This window comes from Callithrix jacchus, chromosome 9 (genome assembly GCF_049354715.1).
Source record: "Callithrix jacchus isolate 240 chromosome 9, calJac240_pri, whole genome shotgun sequence".
Lineage (NCBI taxonomy): Eukaryota > Metazoa > Chordata > Mammalia > Primates > Cebidae > Callithrix > Callithrix jacchus.
Genome location: NC_133510.1, coordinates 14,349,447 through 14,368,514, shown reverse-complemented (window position 1 = coordinate 14,368,514; position 19,068 = coordinate 14,349,447). Strand labels below are relative to the sequence as shown.

Genomic DNA, 19,068 nt, shown 5'->3' with positions numbered 1-19,068 from the left:
AGATGCTAAAGCTCATGCATTATGATCATCTGATTACATAGCATGAGGCATCTCTGCTATTTATGTCACATTAACAGGATTCTCCAAAACAAGATCAAAGTATATTAAGTCACCTAATTTAATAGCTGTTGTTTTCTTTGATAGCTGCTACACATAAAATTTCTTCCTTTTGCATCTTGCTTTTATCTGTCAGCTTTCTTATCTTTAGCACACCATTTCTCCAAATGTATCTGAGCTTCAGTTATTTTAGGGTCTATAAAAATACTATTAACAAGTAAAAAAACAACTCAAAACATAGTAACACTTAGAAAATGAATGAACCAATCTTTCTGAAATATTCCCTAAGGTACAAAAATCTTGCTAAAAGATTTTTTTTTTTTTTTTTGAGACAAGTCTTGCTCTGTCACCTAGGCTGGGGTGCAGTGTTGTGATCTCAGCTTACTGCAACCTTCACCTCCTGGGTTCAAGTGATTCTCCTGTCTCAGCTTCCCAAGTAGCTGGGACTACGGGCACCCACCAACATGCCCAACTAAATTTTGTATTTTTAGTAGAGATGGGGATTTACTGTGTTAGCCAGGATGGTCTTGATCTCCCGACCTTGTGATCTGCCTGCCTCAGCCTCCCAAAGTGCTAGGATTACAGTCATGGAAACATGGCACTGGGCCTGGCTTGCCTACTAAAAAGAATATTAAGAAAATTTTCCATCAAATACTTTTTTACATGCATTATATAAACACCAACAACAAACAGACACAATGCAATGATTAAGCAAACTATATTTTGGTGAGCTTAACCTCTTTCTCTGAAAGGTCGCCTTGCAATAGGCTGACTTTTTCCTTCAAGTCTTTAAGATCTTTTTTGTAGTTATCAATTTCCTCTTGCTTCTCCCGCTCATCTCTGTCCCTCTGCTCCTTTAAGCGTTCAATTGTCCGCTCCTGATGAGAGAATATATCAACATGTGAGGAAATTCCTTTTTTGTACTTATATGACTTTAATTTTGCTTTTAGCTGATAAAATTTCAAACTTCTATATTGAAAAGACAATCGTAAGTTTTTAAAGAATCCACTTTTTAAAGAATCCTTCTTATTCATCTTGCCATAACAAGGATGTAACTTTATTCAACTGAATCCCAAGGTTTTTTCTTTTTTTTTCTTATGATCTCAACTAGTATTTGATATTGCTCAAGTATTCTTTGGGAATATTTCCGTTTACTTAATTTCCAAGTAACTAAAAGCTTATATATATGCCCTAAGGACAATAACTAACAAAATAATTAACTATTTCTTCTCTATATATTATTCACATGTTGCCTATAAGGCAATGGAAACAACTCACAACTCACACATCAACAAAGGGGCAATGGGAAAGATTTTGATATTTTGAGCTTAAAATATAAAGAAGGGTAAAGAAGAAAAAATAAATCATCAGAACTTTCTGTGAGCAGATACTCATGAAGGTCAGGAATTCAAGACCAGTCTGGCCAACATGGCGAAACCAAGTCTCTACAAAATATTAGTTGGTCATGGTGGCTCATGCTTGTAATCCCAGCTACTTGGGAGGCTGAGGCAAGAGAATCACTTGAACCCAGGAGGTGGAATCTGCAGTGCGACAAGATCACACCACTGCACTCCAACCCGGACAACAAAGTGAGACTCTGTCTCAAGAAAAAAAAAAAAAGAGCAATTTACTTTTGGGTACCATTTCTAAATATATTCAGGAATAAAGCCTCGATCCCGGCAGGCAGCCTGAAGCATTCTGAATCCAAGAGACTTAAAGAACATTGACCCCCTCATCCCATAAAAAATAAAATCCAATTACAATGACCCAAGAAGATGCCCTAAACCTCTTTCCAAGACATTAACACTGATCAGAGGTTTGGGCTACTTCCTTAGTCAACCATTCCTAAAAAACTAAGTTTGTTGGCTGGGGGCAGTAGCTTACACCTGTAATCCCAGCACTTTGGGAGGCTGAAGCAGGCAAATCACAAGGTCAGGCGTTCCAGACCAGCCTGGCCAATTTTAATAGAGACTAAATTTTTTTAGTCTCTACTAAGAAATATGAAAATCAGCCAGGCGTGGTGGCAGGTGCCTGAAGTCCCAGCTACTCGACAGGCTGAGGCAGGAGAATCGCTTGAACCTGGAAGGCAGAGGATGCAGTGAGCTGAGATAGCACCACTACTGCACTTCAGCCTGGGCAATAAAGTGAAACTCTGTCTCAAAAATAAATAAACAAAGAAACTAAGTTTGTTTATAAAGGTAAAAGAAGGTAGCAAGGTCAAGACTAGAAAATTAGAAAGCACATTGTATTAATAACTAAAATCCAGGAATATACAAGGTACCAAAATGGGATAGTAAAAGAGGACTAATTATGTATCGCGTCTGATGATCATATCTGCTATTCCCACATCCTCAAATTCTAGTTGACCATATAAATTTAAAATTTTTTTCTTTTTCTTCAGAAGATAGGAAATGGAGAAAATCTGGCTGATTCTTTAGAAAATGTGGCCACTGCTCTGTAGTGTAGAGTCCATCTTGCCTAGAAGCAGATGCTTAAACTGGCCACAACTCAATGGAGTTTCTTTTCCCTTCACACTACATATGTCAGCAATAGCATACAGTAGCTCTTTTCCCTTTTGCCCACAGAGATGTCTTCTGTATTCTATACCCAGTTTTAGATTAATGAGAAAGCAGAAAACGTGTGTGGAGAGTCGAGCCAGTCACTTACTTTCTCTGCAAGGGCCTCCTCCAAAGTTGTCAAGGCAGTGTCAGTATTGGTGGTGTCAGCTTGCAAGGATTTGACCCGTTCTTTCAAGCTGCTCATCTGCTTTTCCTTATCTCTAAGCTGCTCTTGAAGATTTTCAATCTAAGTGTACATAAATATTTAAGAGAAAAAAGAACGTTTTTAAAAAACAATAGCACAATCAAAATCATTTTAATTTGAAAACAGCTCAGGGTTGTCTGTGTGCCTTCTGTAGAAATTATTTAATCCTAAGTTTCAGAATTACATGCAAAACCTTAAACCCAGGAATCTGCAGGCAAAACAAACAAAAAAAGGTACACAAGTATATGGACACATATACAAGTAGCTAGCAGAAAAGATCCAATATAGAGATGGCCATGTAGAGAGGAAAGCTATGAGGACTAGAATTACTTCTAAAATGGCATTGTAAATGCAAGGGGAATTCCTTCACAAAGAATAAAGGGAAGACAGAGAACAGATAAGCTAAACAGTGAGAAAGATGAATCTGCTGTGTAAAGAAAGGGCTGTTCTTAAATGCTAGTTTTATGTTAGATTTACATCATCTTTTATCTAAGCAGCAAACATTTTTGTAGTCATTCGTTCATACACACTTACATGTATTAATTTACTCAAAAAAAGTGTTGAATTCTATATTACATGCCAGACACTACTGATATGAAGAAAAATGAATATGCTCATTTTTATTCTATTATGAGATGGTAAGAAAATGCATCATTATACAGCTAAAGCCAAGCTATAGAAGAGCTTGTGTGCCGACCTAAGGAGCACAGATTTTATTCAGAGAAATGAAAACCATTTTTAAGCACAGAAATCGTCTGGCCAGTTCTGTACTTTAAATAAATAACAGTGCCAGTGTTGGCAGTGTCAGCATACAAGGATTTGACCCAATCTTTCAATGAAAATTTAAGAGGACTTGCATATAGACATGGAAAACCATCATGGGTTGTATCAATTCAGGTAAGATTATGGGGACTAAACACACTATGAGATAACATCGTGGAAATAGCATGTTATCACTCAAGTACAACAAGCAGCATGTTATCACTCAAGTAGAAGGAGATTGAAGTACAATAAAGAATTATTCAAGTAAAAACTATGAGGAAATTCTAAGGAGATATCCTTATTAAGCTAAAGGAAAATTATAAATAAACCAGCTACTCACAAAGTTCATTCATTCACTATATACATACAATTTTAACTTCCCGCTATAGATCAGGCACCTTTCCAGTTGTTGAGGAAACAAAGTAATGAAAACAGACCAAACCCCTGCCTTCATTGAGCTTACATTCTGGTAAGGTAGACAAATGAATGAAAGAAGGAAGTAGTAAGTGATTGAACAAATGAATGAATCAATATAGCATAGGCAGAGATAAGTTCTATCGAGAAAAATGAAGCAGGAGAATATAATCGCAGTCTCCTCTTGAGCTGATACTGAAACTATCTGATTTTTTTTACATGGTTTTCAAAATGCAAGATAAACATTATCTCTTCTGGGAATAGTCTGTGGCCCTCACCCCATGAGAAAAACTTGATCACTGTCTGTATACCATTAATAATACATATACATGCATATATTATATGTAAATACATACTCCTCCATTCTTCCATGTATCTATGTATTGACCACACATCTCCATTCTTCCAACTATCATTATAGCACTGATTAGTGTATGTAACCATATGTAATTCTTTGTTTTATACATGTCTCCACAAGTAGACATAGATCCTACTCCTCCATCTGTTTTGTACCTTCCTAAATGGTACATCTCAGATCATAAACATTAATCAATAAATGAATAAAGTATAAGTTTGGACTTTCAGAAACTGCATTTAGGATTCACAAAAACTCCTTCCAAGAAGGGAATTACAAAACAATCCTGGATCGAATTGTCAGGTAGTTTCTTACATTAATAAATTTAATACAAGCTCTTTAAGGTACCTCTCTAGAGTCAAGAAGAACTTGACAGGCAGAACAAAAAAACTAAGAAAGAGATTTGATAAGTTTAGAATAGGGTACATGAATATGCTGAAGCTTAAATTTTCACTTAACAAAAACATAATCATACAGCTGAACCATGAATTGCCTGAAATGGGCTCCAGTCTATTTGGTGCCAGTTAAGAGTCCAAAGCCCATTGTAAGCACTGAGTTCATCATAGATAGAAAGTATTAGTCTCCCCTTGATTTTATTAGATACTGCTACTAAAATCTCATATGAATCAATACTTAGGTAAACTCATAACCATTAAAGAGAATTTTGTCACTCGAAACTTCATATACTCCAAAAATTCCTATACTTCATATAGGAGTATACCTCAATTTCTTACATTTTGCTTCATTGCTCTTCACAGATACTGGTTTTTTACTAACTGAAGGTTTGTGGAAACCCTGCATCAAGCAAGTCTATCAGCACTACTTTTCAAGAGCAGGCTAACTTGGTGTCTCTGGCACATTTTCATAATGCTTGCAATATTTATTTTTCATTATTATTATATCTGTTATGGTGATCTCTGATCAGTGATCTTTGATGTTACTGTTATAATTTATTTGGGGTACCATGAACTCTACCCGTATAAGATGGTAAATATAAGAAATTTTTCAGATGATCCAACATGGCCGAATAAGAACAGCTCTGGAGTGCAGTTCCCAGCAACAACAACACAAAGGGTGAGTGATCACCACATTTCCAAACAAGTTTTCACTGCCCACAGACTAGAAGATTCCCTGGTTGAAAAGTGCCAGAGTTTCCAACACAGCTGCTTCAGCCAGAGCCACGGATTGGCACACAGAAACTCATATAAATCTGGGCAGCCATTTCAACTGGCACCTGGAACGCCTATAAGAGACAGAGCCACCCATTCAGCTGAAAGGGAGGGGGCTGAGACAGGGACCCAGGTGATCTGGCTTGGCAGATACCACCCTCACAAAACAAGCAATCTGAAATGCTCTGGATTGAGAGTTTCGCAGCAAGCACAGCTGGACCCAGAACAGTCCAGCTTGGTTGGGGGAAGGGTGTCTGCCACTACCAAGACAGTCAGCCAATACTGAGGCAGTTCTAACTGTACCTCTAAGAACAACACCTCAAGAAAGTTCACAGAGCAGCTGGGCAGAGCCTGCAGCAGCTCAGCAATGCCTCTACTGGCAGACTGTGACTAGACTATCACCATGCAGGGCAGGGCATCTATGAAAAAAGACACTCAGGAACTTATAAATAAACCCCAACCTTCCCAGGACAGAGCACTGGAAAAGAGATGGTTATGAGTTCTACTGCAGCAGACTTAAACGTACCTACCCAGCAGCTCTGCACCAAACAACAGAGCTCCCAGCACAGACTTGAGCTCCTAGAAGGGACAGACTATCTCCCCAAGCAGCTCCCCAACCCCCGTAAACCCAAAGAGACACTTCATAAAGGAGAGCTCAGGCTAACATCTGTTGGATACCCTTCTGGGACAAAGATAACAGAAGAAGAAACCAGGAGCAACCCTTACTTTTCTACAGCCCCTGCAGGTGATCCCCAGGCAAGCAGGGTCTGGAGTGGACCTCCAGCACTAATGCAGCAGAAGGGCCGGACCATTAGAAGGAAAACTAAGAGAAAGAAATAGCTTCACCATCAACAAAAAGGATGTCCACTCAGACACCCCCAACTGAAAGACACCAACTACAAAGACCACAGGTAGATAAAGCCAGAAAGATGGGGGAGAAAAAAACAGCATAAAAAGGATGAAAACACCAAAAACCAAAACGCCTCTCCTCCTCCAAGGGATCACACTCCTCACCAGCTAGTGAACAAAGCTGGATGGAGAATGAATCTGAAAAACTGACAGAAATCAGCTTCAGAAACTGGGTAATAACAAACTTCTCAGAGCTAAAATAACATGTGCTAACCCAATGCAAAGAAACTAAGGATCTTAAAAAAAGGTTAGAAGAAATGCTAACTAGAATAAACAGCTTAGAGAAGAATATTAACGACTTGATGGAGCTGAAAAACACACCACAAGAACTTTGTGAAGCATATACAAGTTTCATAACTGAATCGACAAAGCAGAAGAAAGGATATCAGAGATTAAAGATCAGCTCAACGAAATAAAATGAGAAGGCAAGATTAGAGAAAAAAAGAGTGAAAAGAAATGAATAAAGCCTCCAAGAAATATGGGATTATGTGAAAAGACCTAATCTACATTTGAGAGGTGTACCTGAATGTGATGGAGAGAATGAATCCAAGCTGGAAAACACTCTTCAGGATATTATCCAGAACTTCCCCAACCTAGCAAGGCAGGCCAACATTCAAGTCCAGGAAACACAGAGAACACCACAAAGATGTTCCTCAAGAAGTGCAACCCCAAGGCACATAATCGTCAGAATCACCAGGGTTGAAATGAAGGAAAAAATTCTAAAGGCAGCCAGAGAGAAAGGTCAGGTTACCCACAAAGAGAAGCCCACCAGACTAACAGTGGATCTCTTGGCAGAAACACTACAAGCCAGAAGAGAGTGGGGGTCAATATTCAACAACCTTAAAGAAAAGAACTTTCCATCTAGAATTTCGTATCCAGCCAAACTAAGCTTCATAAGCAAAGGAGAAATAAAATCCTTTATGAAGAAGCAATTGCAGAGACTTTGTCACCGCCAGGCCTGTCTTATAAGAGCTCCCAAAAGAAGCACTAAACATAGAAAGGAACAACCAGTACCAGCCACTCCAAAAATGTACCAAATGGTAAAGACTAACAACACATTGAAGAAAATGTGTCAATTAGTGGGCAAAACATATAGCTAGCATCAAAATGGCAGGATCAAATTCACACATAACAATATTAACCCTAAATGTAAATGGGCTAAATATCCCAATCAAAAGACACAGACTGGCAAACTGGATAAAAAGTCAAAACTCATCAGTGTGCTGTACTCAGGAAACCCATAACACATGCAAGGACACACATAGGCTCAAAATAAAGGGATGGAGGAAGATTTATCAAGCAAATGGAGAGCAGAAAAAAAGCAGGAGTTACAATACTAGTCTCTGATAAAATAGACTTTAAACCAACAAAGATCAAAAGAGACAGAGAACGGCATTATATAATGGTAATAGAATCAATGCAACAAGAAAAGCTAATAATCCTAAATATATATGCAACCAATACAGGAGCACCCAGATATATAAAGTGAGCTCTCAATGACCTAGAGAGAGACTTAGACTCCCACACAATAATAGTGGAAGACTTAAACACTCCACTGTCAATATTAGACAGATCAACAAGACAGAAAATCATCAAGGATATCCAGGACTTGAACTCAGAGCTACACCAAGTGGACCTAATAGACATCTAAAGAAATCTCCACCCCAAATCCACAGAATATACATTCTTCTCAGCACTACATTGCACCTACTCTAAAACTGAGCACATAATTGGATGGAAATCACTCCTTAGCAAATGCAAAAGAATGGAAATCATAATAAACAGTCTCTCAGACCGCAGGGCAATCAAATTAGAACTCAGGATTAAGAAACTAACTCAGAACAGCACAACTTCATGGAAACTGAAGAACTGTCTCCTGAATGTCAACTGCATAAACAATGAAATGAAGGCAGAAATAAAGATGTTCTTTGAAAACAATGAGACCAAAGACACAATGTACCAGAATCTCTGGGACACATTTAAAGCAGTGTCTAGAGGAAAATGTATAGCAATAAATGCCCACATGAGAAGCAAGGAAAGATCTAAAATCGACACCCTATCATTAATATGGAAATAGCTAGAGGAGCAAGATTAAAAAAAAAAAAACCTCAAAAGCTAGCAGAAGATAAGAAATAACTAAGATCAGAGCAGACTTGAAGGAGATAAACACAGAAAAAAACCCTTCAAAAAAAAAATCAATAAATCCAGGAGCTGGTTTTCTGAAAAGATAAACAAAATGACAGACTGCTAGCCAAATTAATAAAAAAGAAAAGAAAGAATAATCAAATAGTTGCAATAAAAATGATAAAGGGGACATCACCACGGACTCCACAGAAATACAAACTACCATCAGAGATTACTACAAACAACTCTATGCACATAAACCAGTAAACATGGAAGAAATGGATAAATTCCTGGACATATGCACCCTCCCAAGCCTAAACCAGGAAGAAGTTGAAACCTTAATAACAATAAGGTTTGTTATTGTTCAGCCCTCAATAACAAGGGCTGAATTTGAGGCAGCCATTAAGAGCCTACCAACAAAAAGAAGCCCAGATCCAGATGGGTTCACAGCCAAATTCTACCAGATATACAAAGAGAAGCCGGTACCATTCCTTCTGAAACTATTCCAAACAATCCAAAAAGAGGGAATCCTTCCCAAATCATTTCGTGAGACCAACATCATCCTGATACCAAAAACCAGCAGAGACTCAACAAGAAAAGAAAACTTCAGGCCAATACCATGATGAACATAGATGCAAAAATATTCAATAAAATACTGGCAAACCGATTGCAACAGCACATCAAAAAGCTTATCTATTACCATCGAGTAGGCTTCATTCTGGGATGCAAGGCTGGTTCAGCACATGCAATTCTATAAATGTAATCCACCACATAAACAGAACCAAAGACAAAAACCACATGATTATCTCAATAGATTCAGAGAAGGCCTTCAACAAAATTCAACAGACCTTTATGCTAAAAACTCTCAATAAACTAGGTATCAATGGAACGTATCTCAAAATAATAAAAGCTATTTACAACAAACCCACAGCCAATACCATACTGAATGGGCAAAAACTGGAAGCACTCCCTTTGAAATCTGGCACTAAACAAGGATGCCCTCTCTCAGCACTCCTATTCAATATAGTATTGGAAGAGCAATTAGGCAAAAAATAAATAAATAAAGGGTATTCAATTAGGAAAGGAGAAAGTCAAATTGTCTCTATTTGCAGACAACATGATTGTATATTCAGAAGACCCTAACATCTCAGCCCAAAATCTCCTGAAACTGATAAGCAAGTTCGGCAAAGTCTCAGGATACAAAATCAATGTGCAGAAATCACAAGCATTCCTATACACCAATAACAGACTAAAAAACAGCCAAATCATGAGCAAACTCCCATTCACAATTGCTACAAAGAGAATGAAATACCTAGGAATATAACTAACAAAGGACATGAAGGACCTCTTCAAGGAGAACTACAAACCACTGCTCAAGGAAATAAGAGAGAACATCAACAGATGGAAAAACATTTCATGCTCATGGTTAGGAAAAATCAATATCATGAAAATGGCCATACTGCCCAAAGTAATTTATAGATTCAATGCTATCCCCATCAAGCTACCAATGACCTTCTTTACAGAACTGGGAAAAGTCACCTTAAACTTCATATGGAACCAAAAGAGAGCCTGCATAGCCAAGGCAATCCTAAGCAAAAAGAGCAAAGCTGGAGGCATCATGCTACCTGACTTCAAACCATACTACAAGGCTACAGTAATCAAAACAGCATGGTACTGGTACCAAAACAGAGATATAGACCAATGGAACAGAACAGAGGCCTCGGAGGCAACGCCACACATCTGCAACCATCTGATTTTTGACAAACTGGACAAAAACAAGCAATGTGGAAAGGATTCCCTATTTAACAAATGGGAATCCTTTTATTAAGGATTATAATAAAAATAATCCTTAATAGCCATGTGCAGAAAACAGAAACTGGACCCCTTCCTGACACCTTACACCTTACACTAAAATTAACTCCAGATGGATTATAGACTTAAACATAAGACCTAACATCATAAAAACCCTAGAAGAAAACCTAGGCAAAAATCATTCAGGATATAAGCATAGGCAAGGACTTCATGACTAAAAAGCAATGGCAACAAAAGCCAATATAGACAAATGGAACCTAATTAAAATCCAGAGCTTCTGTACAGCAAAAGAAACAATCATTAGAGTCAACTGGCAACCAACAGAATGGGAAAACATTTTTGCAATCTACCCATCTGACAAAGGGCTAATATCCAGAATCTACAAAGAACTAAAACAGATTTACAAGAAAAAAACAAACCCATCCAAATGTGGGCAAAGGATATAAACAGACACTTTTCAAAAGAAGACATATGAGGTCAAAAAACACATGAAAAAATGCTCATCATCATTGGTTATTACAGAAATGCAAATCAAAACCACATTGAGATACCACCTCACGCCAGTCAGAATGGTGATCATTAAAAAATCTGGAGACAACAGATGTCAGAGAAGATTTGGAGAAACAGGAACGCTTTTACACTGTTGGTGGGAATGTAAATTAGCTCATCTATTGTGGAAGACGGTGTGGCAATTCCTCAAGGACCTAGAAACAGAAATTCCATTTGACTCAGCAATCCCATTACTGGGTATATACCCAAAGGATTGTAAATCATTCTATTATAAAGACACATGCACACATATGTTCACTGCGGCACTGTTTACAACAGCAAAGACCTGGAACCAACCCAAATGCCCATCAATGATAGACTGGATAAGGAAAATGTGGCACATATACACCATGGAATACTATGCAGCCATAGCAAAGTATGAATCCATGTCCTTTGCAGGGACATGGATGAATCTGGAAACCATCATTCTCAGCAAACTGACACAATAACAGAAAATCAAACACTGCACGTTCTCACTCATAGGCGGGTGTTGAACAATGAGAACACATGGACACACGGAGGGGAGCATCACACACTGGGGTCTGTTGGTTGCCAGGGAGTGGCCAGCAAGTGCTAATGGAGAAGCTGTAGCACATTATCCAGGTCTAGCTAAGATAATCAATAAAGGTGACTATAACAAACAACGGATTTTCAATGTATTCGATTGGTGCAAAAGTAATTGTAGTTTTTGCCACTGATGGCAAAAATTACTTTTGCATCAACCTAATAGATGAAACTGCCTTTTACTGGAAGAAAGAATAAGGCAATGTTTGGCTTCAAAGCTTCAAACATAGCCAGGTATGGTGGTACATGCCTATAATCCCAGCTACTCAGGAGGTTGATGCAGAAGAATTGCTTGAACCAGAAAGGTGGAAGTTGCAGTGAGCCAAGTTCATGCCACACCACTCCAACCTGGGCAATGAAGTGAGACTGTGTCTCAAAAACAACAACAAAACAAAACAAAACAAAAAAAAACAAAAAACAAAGAAAACAAAGCTTCAAAAAAGAGAATGACTATCTTGTTAGGGGATAATGCAGCTGTTAACTGAAAGTTAAGGCCAATGTTCATTTACCATTCTGAAAATCCTAGGGCCCTTAAGAATTATGGTAAATCTACTCTGCCTGTGCTTTATAAATGGAACAATGAAGCCTGGATCACAGCCCATCTGTTTACAACATGGTGTACTTAGTCTATTAAACCCACTGTGGAGAACTACTGCTTAGCAAAGATTCCTTTCAAAATATTAATGCTCATTGACAATATATCTGGTCACCTGCTCTGATAGAGAGGTACAAGAAGATTGATGTTTTTTTCATGACTGCCAACAAAATATCCATTCTGTAACTCATTAATCAAGGAGTCATTTTGATTTGTACTCTTACTATTTAAGAAATATATTGCAGCAAACCACACTGTCATGTATGTGCCTATGCAACAATGTTGCATGTTCTTCACATGTACCCCAAAACTTAAAACGCAATAAAATATATATATTTTTAAAAAAGAAATACATTTTGTAATGCTATAGCTGCCATAGTTGGTGATTCCTCTGATGAATCTGGGCAAAGTAAATTGAAAATTGTTTGGAAAAGATTCACTATTCCTATGCCATTAAGAACATTTGTGAGTCCCAAGAGGAGGTCAAAATAGCAACATTAACAGGAGTTTGGAAGAAGTTGATTCCAATCCTCATAGATAACTTTGACAGGCTCTTCAATAGTCACTAAAGATGTGAAAATACCAAGAGAATCAGTATTAGAACTGGAGCCTGAAACTGTAACTGAACTGCTGCAATCTCATAATAAAATTTGAACAGATGGGCCAGGCATGGTGGCTCACACCTATAATCCCAGCACTTTGGGAGGCCAAGACAGGCAGATCACTTGAGGTCAGGAGTTCGAAACCAGCTTGGCTAACATGGTGAAACCCCGTCTCTCCAAAAATTACAAAAATTTAGCTGGGTGTGGTGTAATCCCAGAGTAGCATCTGTAATCCCAGCTACTCAGGAGATTGAGGCAAGAGAATCACTTGAACCTGGGAGGCAGAGGTTGCAGTGAGCTGAGATTGTGTCATTGCACTCCAGCCTGTGCAATAATAGCAAAACTCCATCTCAAAAAAAGAAAATTAAACAGGTATATAGCTACTTCTTCTGAATGAGTAAAAAGAGTGTTTTTTTTGAGACAGAATCTACTCTCAGTGAAGACTCTGTGAACATTGCTGAAATGACAACAAAATAAGTAGAGTATTACATAAACTTAGAGGATAAAACAATGCCAAAGATTACAAGGACTGACTCCAATTTTGAAAGAAATTCTACTGTGAGTAAAATGCTATCAAACAGCATTGCATGCTTCAGAGAAATCTTTTCTGAAAGGATGCATCAATTGATGCAGCAAATTTCACTGATGTCTTACTTTAAGAAACTGCCACAGCCACCCCAACCTTGAGCAACTACCGCCTGATCAGTCAGTAGCCACCAACACAGAGGCAAGACCCTCCACCAGCAAGAATATTAAGACTTGCTGAAGGCTCAGAAAATTATTAGCATATTTTGCAATAAGATATTTTTAAATTAAGGTATGTATACTTTTAGATATAATGCTATTGCACACTTAATAAACTACAATATAGTATAAATATAACTTTTATATGCTCTGGGAAGCCAAAAAGTTTGTGTGACTTGTTTTATTGCGGTGGTCTGGAACTGAATCTGCAATATCTCCAAGGTATACCTGTATACACAGAACACAATGCCTTCGGGTTTATATGTTTAACCAGCTGCACGAGTCATACCAGTTGCTAACATATAGATCTTATACAAAGAAAAGCTATGGCTATGTGGTTGATTAGACTTTCTTGTCATAAAAGGGCAGTACAAGAAACATTATTTAAAATGAAATTTCATAGAACCAACTAAGTTTTACATACAAGAGAACATATTTGTTTTATGAGCCCACCTAATATATAAACAGCTCTTACATACTTAAGGATAATAGCCTTCTTTCTACTCCATCATCTGCATCTAGGGAGAAATTAAGGAATTAAAATATTAACAATTTCACTTTTATACCCTATATGTAGTTAAACTATTAAAGGAATCCTTTTATTTTCTTTAACAGTTTTCTGGTCCACTTCTGCTGATATTCTCTGCTGGTAAACACTTCTGCTGACATACTCAGGTGCAGAAGCTGCTGAACCAGGATAAAATCCCATTGGCAAGTTCTTGACAAGCCACTTTCTTTTTCAATTACTCACTCTACACAGACAGATTGTTGAGTTGGGAGGGGTGAAAAGAGATGGCTATTCTTAGACTCTTATTTAGTGCTAAAAGAGGAGAAACAAACATTCCATAGTGAAAGGATTTCACAAAAGAAGAACAGTGGACACTAAGATTACCTCCTCTGGGCAAGTTGCCATCAGTGAGGAAGACCCAAAATAGACACAAATGGGTGTAAACTAGCTGTGTTAGCACTGAACAAACCCCAAACATGCAGGGGGTGGGGGGTGGGTGTGCAGGGTGGAATGGGTGTCTATAAAAATCTTTCTCTTACCATTTATCCAGCATCATGATGGATAACAGGTGAGCCCCACTGAAGGCTCCTGTGACATATCCTTACTTTCGTTATGATCAAGGACCTCTGGGTTTATATGTGTCACTAACCAGCTGAAGTATGAATGCTACCCCATTATTATTATCATTATTCTCTTTTTTCCACAAAGCTAATGTTGAGGTTATAAATGATGTTTATACTGATAGTCTCATATCATTTCATTATGTGTTACATAATTTTTATAAATATTCAGCAGAGATCCTATTCTATACTAAGTTCAATTATCCACAGGATCTGAAATATACAATTTATAAAAAGCTTTGAACAGCCAAGAGAAAAAGTGGATCCATTATGCACATACTAGAATATAAAGATAAAAACAATTGTTCAGAATCACATTTGGCGGGAAAATACCCTTTTAAATATCTTCAGAATATCCACTTTTAAAAAACTCTCCATTGTTTAGGACTATAAACCACAGAATCCCTAAAATAACAAGAACAATAATAATAACTGTGGCAGTGAGGAGGTAGATTACAGGAGCAGCCAACACTAAAAACACAACAGGTACTGGTGTAAAGACTTTATATGTAACAATGATTTAAGCATCACTGCAAGACTACGAGAAAATATAACAATGATTTAAGCATCACTACAAGACTATGAGAAAATCACTAGGCAATCTAGCTCCGGAATCTACTCTTAATTACCACTCTATAAATACTATGTTCTATGGTGAAAAACTGAAAAAGTAATCACATAAAGCATCTTTCCATAAGTGATTCCTTATTATTATAGTGTTTATAAATATAGTATATCATTACAACAATGATGTGTTTAAAATGTACCCCCTAGTGAAGCAAAGAATAAAATAAACCCCGAAGAATGAGGTACCAAACCACTGCAAATGGAAGAGTACATCCTTCATGGATGAAACATATATCCAATCACCATACACTAAAGCTGATGGACAAAGCCAAAGGTACTTGACATAATGATTTCGGGGCCATGATGTCATTAAAATAATCTGTTTAGCCTAACTTTCAAGGCTAAAGGAAGCTAGTTTATTTACAGAGAGGTGGACCAAGGAGGACATGACAAAATATTTAAAAGGTTTTTCTTCTGTTACATAAATTAGTTTTAAAATTGAAATTAATAAAGTAACTGTTGTAGAAAATGATACATTTTATAATCCCTTTTTTTGTTTGTTTGTTTTTGTGAGACAAAGTTTCACTCTTGTACCCAAGGCTGGAATGCAATGGCTTGATCTTGGCTCACTGCAACCACCACCTCCCCAGTTCAAGAGATTCTCTTGCCTCGGCCTCCAGAGCAGCTCGGATTACAGGCGCCTGCCACCAAGCCCAGCTAATTTTTGTATTTTTAGTAGAGGACAGGGTTTCACCATGTTGGCCAGGCTAGTCTCAAACTCCTGACCTCAGGCAATCTGCGTACCTCAGCCTCCCAAAGCGCTGGGATTACAGGCGTGAGCCACTGTGTCTGGCCAGGATTTTTTTGTACAAACTCTCCCTGACATAGAAAGAAATCACTACCTATTAGCATGTATTCAATTTTTTTTTTCTTTTTAGAGATGGAGTCTCGTTCTGTTGTACAAGCTGGAGTGCAGTGGCGCAATCTTGGCTCACTGCAACCCCTGCCTCCCAGTTCAAGCAATTCTCCTGCCTCAGCCTCCCAAGTAGCTGGGATTACAGGCACCTACCACCACACCTGGCTAATTTTTCTATTTTTAGTAGAGACGGTATTTCACCATGTTTGTCAGCCTCCTCTCAAACTCCTGACCTCATGATCTACCCACCTCGGCCTCCAAAAGTGCTGGGATTACAGATGTGAGCCACTGTGCCCGGCTGTTCAATTTTGTATTAGCAAAATTTCGTAGAGATCAAAGGAACTGGCTTTATTCTAAACATCTGTGCCCTCAATGATAAACAGAAGGGGGGCTAATATCAAACAGATTTATATATGCAGTTTACTATCATAGATAATTATAATTATTGAGTGGTAAACTCAAGAAATACGTATTTGTTTGCTTTGTTTTTGAGGCAGGGTCTTGCTCTGTCATCCAAGCTGGTATATGACAGTGCAATTGTAGCTCGCTGCATCCTTGAACTCCTGAGCTCAAGTAATCCTCCAGCCTCAGTCTCCAGAGTAGCGGAGACCACACGTGCATGCCATCACGCCAGCCAATTTTTTATTTTTGTAGAAATGAGGTCTTGCAACATTGCCCAGGCTGATCTCAAATTCCTGTCCTCAAGTGATCATCCCACCTCAGCCTCCCAAAGCATTGGGATTATAGATGTGAGTCACTATACCCAGCCCAAGGAAGAAATATTTTTAAATTAACTGTGTGGAGAAAGAACATTATTCCTTAAAATGGCCTCTGGAATCATGTTTACTAGGGTGGAAAGAAATAGAAATAAAATAGTTGTTATTTTATAGAGAGGCTTTCCTGTCCTCATACAATTTTTATTTTAACAAGAGAGAAAAACTGATGAAATCAGAGGAAGTCTAATGCTGACTGCAATGCTACATAGTGAATTAATCAAATCTGCATACTAATTTCACATTGGCACAGATTTATTGATGTCTTTTCTTTTGGCTTTTATCAGCACTGCCCAGTTGTCAGGAGCTATCACGTTTCCGTGTGGGTGACTTATGTCTAGTCAAGTGGAACCGATTAATCTGCCTTTGAGGCCCAAATCACCGGACAAACGCAGAAGATGCTTCCTGTAGTACATATTTCTGATGACAAGACATCTCAAAACACTTCTTGCAATCACCTGGCTCACTTTAAATATCATTTAAAGGAAAGGAACATTTTTGAGGATGCCTCCACAGTTGTTTTAAGTAGCCATCAGCATCAAATTTATTGTGTGAAGCCAGTTATTCAAAAAGGCTCTGACCTTTACTTTGTTGGTTAATAATATTTTTCAGTACTGACAGCAGAAGTACAGTCTGGATAAATTGATCATAACCAGTTGGCAAAGAGGGATCTAAAATAGTGAATTTTTCCTTTTCAGATTCTAAGTCCCCTGATTTCTAGTCAACAGTTTGTCCACCATCAGACACTTGGACAAATGTAGCTAGCAAGGCAAAACTATGTTTTGCCCAAACTATTTTTTTTTTTTTAATTTTTTATTGGATTATAGGTTTTGGGGTACATGAGCAGAGCATGCAAGACAGTTGCGTAGGTACACACATGGCAGTGTGCTTTGCTTTTCTTCTCCCCTTCACCCACATTTGGCATTTCTCCCCAGGCTATCCCTCCCCACCTCCCCCTCCCACTGGCCCTCCCCTTTTCCCCCCAATAGACCCCAGTGTTTAGTACTCCCCTTTCCGTGTCCATGTGTTCTCATTTTTCATCACCCACCTATGAGTGAGAATATGCGGTGTTTCATTTTCTGTTCTTGTGTCAGTTTGCTGAGGATGATGTTTTCCAGATTCATCCATGTCCCTACAAACGACACGAACTCATCATTTCTGATTGCTGCATAATATTCCATGGTGTATATGTGCCACATTTTTCCAATCCAGTCTATTATCAATGGGCATTTGGGTTGATTCCAGGTCTTTGCTATTGTAAACAGTGCTGCAATGAACATTCGTGTACATGTGTCCTTATAGTAGAACGATTTATAGTCTTTTGGATATATACCCAGTAATGGGATTGCTGGGTCAAATGGAATTTCTATTTCTAAGGCCTTGAGGAATCGCCACACTGTCTTCCACAATGGTTGAACTAATTTACACTCCCACCAACAGTGTAAAAGTGTTCCTTTTTCTCCACATCCTCTCCAGCATCTGTTGTCTCCAGATTTTTTAATGATCGCCATTCTAACTGGCGTGAGATGGTATCTCAATGTGGTTTTGATTTGCATCTCTCTGATGACCAGTGACGATGAGCATTTTTTCATATGATTGTTGGCCTCATATATGTCTTCTTTCGTAAAGTATCTGTTCATATCCTTTGCCCACTTTTGAATGGGCTTGTTTGTTTTTTTCCTGTAAATCTGCTTGAGTTGTTTGTAAATTCTGGATATCAGCCCTTTGTCAGATGGGTAGACTGCGAAAATTTTTTCCCATTCTGTTGGTTGCCGATCCACTCTAGTGACTGTTTCTTTTGCCGTGCAGAAGCTGTGGAGTTTGATTAGGTCCCATTTGTCTATTTTGGCTTTTGTTGCCAATGCTCTTGGTGTTTTGTTCATGAAGTCCTTGCCTACTCCTATGTCCTGGATAGTTTTGCCTAGATTTCCTTCTAGGGTTTTTATGGTGCCAGGTCTTATGTTTAAGTCTTTAATCCATCTGGAGTTAATTTTAGTGTTGCCCAAACTATTATGTTAACACCTAAATTTTGCTCCTCCATTTGTTTCCAGTGATTAGAAGCTGCAAGACTGACAAAACCGTAGCAAACTCTAAGCTATGTTTTAAATTCAATTTGGTTTTTTTAAAAAAAGTTTTCCTGTCAGTATTTTCAATTACTGCTTATGGCCTTCAATAAGCCCAGCAAAGACTTCAGACAGCAATTAATATTTCCTTGGCTGGTTTTACCTCTCAGTTGTGCTGTTCTCTCATAGGACAGATTATGAA

General features: G+C 38.2%; 1 protein-coding gene across 32 annotated transcripts in view; it reads right to left on the bottom strand.

Annotated features, from left to right (window-relative positions):
* The window catches only part of ERC1 (ELKS/RAB6-interacting/CAST family member 1), a 518,863-nt gene that overhangs the window by 350,556 nt on the left and 149,239 nt on the right, over window positions 1-19,068 (bottom strand). For all 32 annotated transcript variants that reach the window (XR_013522487.1, XR_013522495.1, XR_013522490.1 and 29 more), the window contains 2 exons: window positions 2,725-2,862; window positions 795-935 (listed from right to left, as the gene is read on the bottom strand). Coding sequence is in view for 16 of the 32 variants with exons in the window: in XM_078338382.1 (XP_078194508.1) it covers window positions 795-935; window positions 2,725-2,862 (279 nt within the window). In the remaining 16 variants the exon portion in view is untranslated. The remainder of the gene's footprint in view (window positions 1-794; window positions 936-2,724; window positions 2,863-19,068) is intronic.